Genomic DNA, 4,847 nt, shown 5'->3' with positions numbered 1-4,847 from the left:
TTAAATAAACAAGTTCAATTTGATGCCCTGAAATAAGATACTGTGCTGTAAATTATCACCTTCATTTTCTTGAGCACGTGCAGTAAATGTCAGTTTATCAAAACCCGTAAGAACTGCAAATATATTTATTAAAGCTCTCACACAATTCATACTAGGAATTCAATCAGCCTGAGAAAATGATCTCCTAGTATAGACAAGGTATTTTGCATACCTGGATGAAACCCATTTGTATGCCATAAGGGAATTTATCCAGTCACCAGATGCTTGTCCCTCCCCAGTGGACCAAGACGTAGGCCTCTTTGCAAAGGTTTCATCCGCGATCCTTCCAGACACCAAACAGACACACCAGCTAAGTTTTTAAACTTTTTATTTGCATATTAAAAAAATTGTGCATTCCAATAATTAAAATCATTTGAACAAAAAAAAAAATGGCACTCTGATTAAACTGCATTACAGCCTGCAGGACACCTTGGGCCAGCTTGGTTTTACTCTAGATTTCACTGTCGTCCCACCCCACTTCTTCCACCCCACTTCTTCCTTCACCAACATGCAAGTTCCTTCCTTCCCTGCCAGCCAGATAGACAGATGGGAGAGGCAGGCGCGGCCTTCGTTGTCAGTAGTTCTTTGATGTGAAAGGGGCAGCACAGTCATTTAAACTTGATCCAACCTCTTTGCATCTTACAAAGTTAAACAGCTAAAAGAAGTAAAATAAGAAGGCAATGCTTGTGGAATGTACAGTGCATATTGGCGGCGCACGCCTCATTACGATTCGCCTGCTTGCTTCTCCTGTTCAATCGCTGTGACCGAAAAAAAAAAAAAAAAAAAAAGATGGAGGGAGATGATTAAAGGATTCAGTACAGACTAAAGGGCTTTCATTTAAAGCATCTTTTCAAATCATAAACATTCTGCACGGTATTCCATAATGGAATAAAATATGTATATTGAATATACTAAATAGAAATACATTTTAATGGATAAATGTGTTTGTACATTAACATGGCATATTAAGTATTCCATTACTAAAATTACTAAAGCACCGTGTTTGTTGGCTGCAAAACCATTTTTAATTAACCTTTGCAAGCCACATTCATCAACTGTCGGCTCTTCCCCCGCACTCCCCCCTCCCGAATTCTTCCCGCGGCCGCTCCCAGCCTCCCGCCCTCCCACCGGCCGCTCCCACCCAGCCTTTCTAAAGATGGGGGTGGGTCGGAGCTTACTTTCTTTGGAAGGCAGTGGATTTTTCTCTTGCGTCTCTGTCTTCTTCAGTTTCGACTTATCGAATTTCTCGATCTCAGCCATATCGGGTTTGTCAGACATGGTTGCGGAGGAAAAGCTGCAGGGAGCAAGCCAAGAGCGAGCGTGAGGAAGAGCCACCCGCCCCACTGTCTCTGGGCTGGAAACTGCGCTTCTGCCCTGCGACCCGCAGCCTGAAAACCCTTGCCGCCCTCCTTCCGCTGCCGTTCCGCGCTCACGAGCTTCCTCTTTCTACAGAAAAAGAGGCGACACCCCCCGCGCCCCTCCTCCCCATATTTCAAAACGTTGTGGACCATCGGATGCCTTTCAAAGCCGAATCTTGCAGAATAAAGGAAATTGACCACTGCGAATTGTTAATTACAGCGTTTAAAATTAAAGGCTGGCTAGGACAAGGAAAGAATAGGAAAGCCACTTCCGAATTCAAGTGGGAAAAATCGGCAAGAATTCCTAAAATGGAGCCCAGGTAGCAAAACCGTTTCCATTTTCTAGCCGCGGCCTCTCCGCAAGGATGCGGGCCGGATCCGGCTTTCTAGTCCTCTCACAAAGGCGGCGGCCGCGGCTGGAGCTTCCGACCACCGCCCTACCCGCTTCCTCGCCCGCGCCACAATGCAGCCCTGCACACAAAGCGGCCGCCGCGCGCCCGGAGGCCGGCCTTGCCTGCTCTCCCGGCAGTTCGGCATCCCTGGCACACATGTCTCTTCAAGAAGGACTGTGAAAGTGTCATAGCACAGCCCCGCCGCCGCCAGGCTGCACAGATGCAGCCCGCGCAGCCGTCCGAGGCTGGGAGGAGGCTCGGGGCTCGGGAGATGAACCTCAGAACAAAGGACCTGTCTGTTCCCCCATATCTCAGCCTCCAAGGCAACGCACAATACCTTTGCGGGCAAACACTAAGAAATTTTTTAATATCCCCTCCGAGCGGCACGGCAAAACGCCAGTTTTTCGGTTTTGTTCTTAAATCATCGATTTCCCCACCCCATTATCCAGCATCTAGGGTGTTTCGCATCCCCCCAGTTCCCCAAAGCAGCCTTCCCGGGGAGAACCACTCGGGCTCGGCTTTAGGGAATGCCTTCACTGGGACGCGGATGATGAAAGGGCGAGCACGGTGGGAAGGGGACCGAGGCAGGAGGGCAGGAGGAGGAAGGAGGCAGGGGCCCTGGGGCTCACCGGAGCGAGGCGCGCGAGTACGAGTGAAGTCTGGTCTGCGCAGTGGCCACCACCGAGTTGTCGGGCGGGGTGCGGCGGGCGCAGCTTTATGGGCGCTCCTATGTAAATGAGGTGATGTCACCCGCCGGCCCGCTTAACTCCTTCGCGCCGCGTCGTGGAACGGCATCCGGAGGCCTGCCGGGCTTTTGGGGAGCCCCACCCCCACCCGGGGTCCACTAGTGCATGCACCTTAACCACAACGATGGCGAAAAAAATAAATGAGCAAAGCACGCGCCAACACTTCATAACACATTTTCCCCTTTTACGTTTATTTCATTACGATGAATTTTGCAACGGCAGCGCAAAATTTGCTCTTGGGGACCAGTGCATAATAACTAAGGGTCGGGGTGGCACCTGGGGTGACAGGCATTCTTTTACTGCGAAACTGCCTTTGTCTACTGTGGACATCTCCACACAAGGGCGCGGTGTCCCTCCCTGGAGGGCCTGGCCCGCTGCAGGGGTACGATTCCTGTGACTCAGCTTTCAGACCAGTGGAGGGCATGCGCCCCACCCCGGGCCTCTTTGTCTTCCTCGCTGGCGTTCCTCTTGCCTTGGGTGGGACGTAAAGCACCCGTAAGTGATTTTAAAAGAGAAAGTTTCATCACTGAAACATCCATATTGTTTCATCAGCATAATTTTTGTGAGCACTCGAGTCAACAGTAATATTTGCTGGGTGTAAGGTAATTTGGAGTTTATAGGGTAAAACACCTCCCTCTTAGCAAAATAAGTCAAGCTCAAGCTCTGCCATTGACTTTACTGCCTGACAGTGAGGAAGTTCTTTACCTTCCTCTTCCTTATTTTCATAAATTATAAAAGTGATGGCTAAGGAGGCCTGCGTTGAATTCCAAAGACTACAGTTACATTATCTCTAACGTCTTAAGGTGAAATTCAAAAATCAAATTATATTTTCAAGGGAGCGTTTCCAGCACTAGGACATCTCTGAAGTGCATCTGCATCTGGAAATATAAGAGATTCGGGTAGAGGGAAGCAGTTTTCAAAATGGCACCTGACTCTGTGAATGCCAGTGACCCACTTGCTACTGAAAATTAGTTACAAATACCATGCCACGCGCCTGCAAATGGCGTGTGAAAGGAAAAAGACTAGCCCGTTATAAAGAGGCCTAGCTGTGATTATTTCTAAGAGACAAGGCAGTGTGCAAAATATTCCTTCTCCTTTTCCGTGGCCTGGGGAAATGTTTTTAGAAACCCCTTGCTAATCATTTTTATGGCACAGGCTTTTGTCTCGCTGGGGATTAGAGTCAACCTTATATATAGACCCTCGAATGCCACTGCCAGCAGCTTGGACTTCCCCGTTTCTCCATCTACTTGACTTCCTTTTTCCTGGGGAGGAAGGAGGTGGGGGTGAGCAGGGGCAGGTGACCGTCTGGTTCCCTAGTTAATGCTCTGCTGGGTGGCTGCCTTCCTGGCCTCCGAATGGGGCACTGGACCTGTTCGTGCATGCACCAAATGTCACCTGTCTGGTAACAGTCCCCCCCGCCCCTGTTCCATGTTGGGAGTCCACTTCATCGTTGAAACACAGAAAAGATCTTGCAGGGTGCCTTTTCGCCCGTTTAGCTGGCAGCTGCCGTTGTACCGATCACCGTTTCCTCAGGTTCTGTGATTCCATTTCCCCTCACCCAGCTGCTGTCGAAAATCATTTCTTTCCTCCCAATGTCTCCTGATGACAAAGGAGTGCCACTATCTTCTCCTGGCTTCTTCTCCCAAGGGCGACCCTCAGAAAGGGTTAGGCCTCACTGAAGCAATTCTCCAAAGGAGATGGACGAATGCAAACTTGGAAATGTCTGGAGAAGTTTTCCAGTGCGGTAGCAAGCAGCCTTCCACTGTGCTGAGACACTGATAGAGGGCAGGTGGAAACAGAGAGGAAGAGAAAGAGAGACGACTGCTTAAAGGAAAAGAGTTCCCATGATTGGGACTGACCTGCCAACCGGTCAAGAGACCTAGAGAGACAGGAAAGGGAAGGGTGGTGCAGATACAAGGAAATGCAAACCAAAGGAATATTCTTAAAAGTTGCATGACTCCGGCCATGTGAATGAATCTTTCTGTGCTGGAGTTTTCTCACCTGTAAAATGGGTTCATCGCAACACCGACCTTACAGGGTTGTTGGGAGGATTAAATGCTTCAGACAGTGCATGACAATTAGTAAGCTCTTTCTATTGGTATTATTCATATGATTTAGGATGGAAGGTTGAGGAAAAATAATAAAATAATTGTCTTAGTGTTTAGAATTAATTAAAAATTTTAGGTATCTTAATATTATTTCTCCTATAGAGACATTTATATATTATTATATATTATTTCTATATAATTAATATATATGAATGTATATTATTATTTTCACTTACAAAATGTTGATAGAAGATCTTTTGGTAG

The 4,847-nt window shown here is 47.9% G+C and overlaps 1 protein-coding gene across 2 annotated transcripts; it reads right to left on the bottom strand.

Moving 5' to 3' along the window:
- Positions 1 to 350: 350 nt before the first annotated feature.
- TMSB4X (thymosin beta 4 X-linked) lies at positions 351 to 2,551 on the bottom strand. Of its 2 annotated transcripts, XM_009234588.4 has the most exons (3): positions 2,419 to 2,551; positions 1,218 to 1,333; positions 351 to 797 (listed from the first exon to the last, which is right to left on the bottom strand). In XM_009234588.4, exons 2-3 carry the CDS (start codon positions 1,315 to 1,317, stop codon positions 763 to 765), a joined length of 135 nt encoding a protein of 44 aa, XP_009232863.1. In that variant the 5' UTR covers positions 1,318 to 1,333; positions 2,419 to 2,551; the 3' UTR covers positions 351 to 762.
- Between the last annotated feature and the right edge of the window lie 2,296 nt (positions 2,552 to 4,847).

The sequence above is a fragment of the Pongo abelii genome, chromosome X (assembly GCF_028885655.2).
Source record: "Pongo abelii isolate AG06213 chromosome X, NHGRI_mPonAbe1-v2.0_pri, whole genome shotgun sequence".
NCBI classification, from domain to species: domain Eukaryota; kingdom Metazoa; phylum Chordata; class Mammalia; order Primates; family Hominidae; genus Pongo; species Pongo abelii.
The sequence above is the reverse complement of the archived record's forward strand: the minus strand, read 5'-3'. Positions and strand labels throughout refer to the sequence as shown.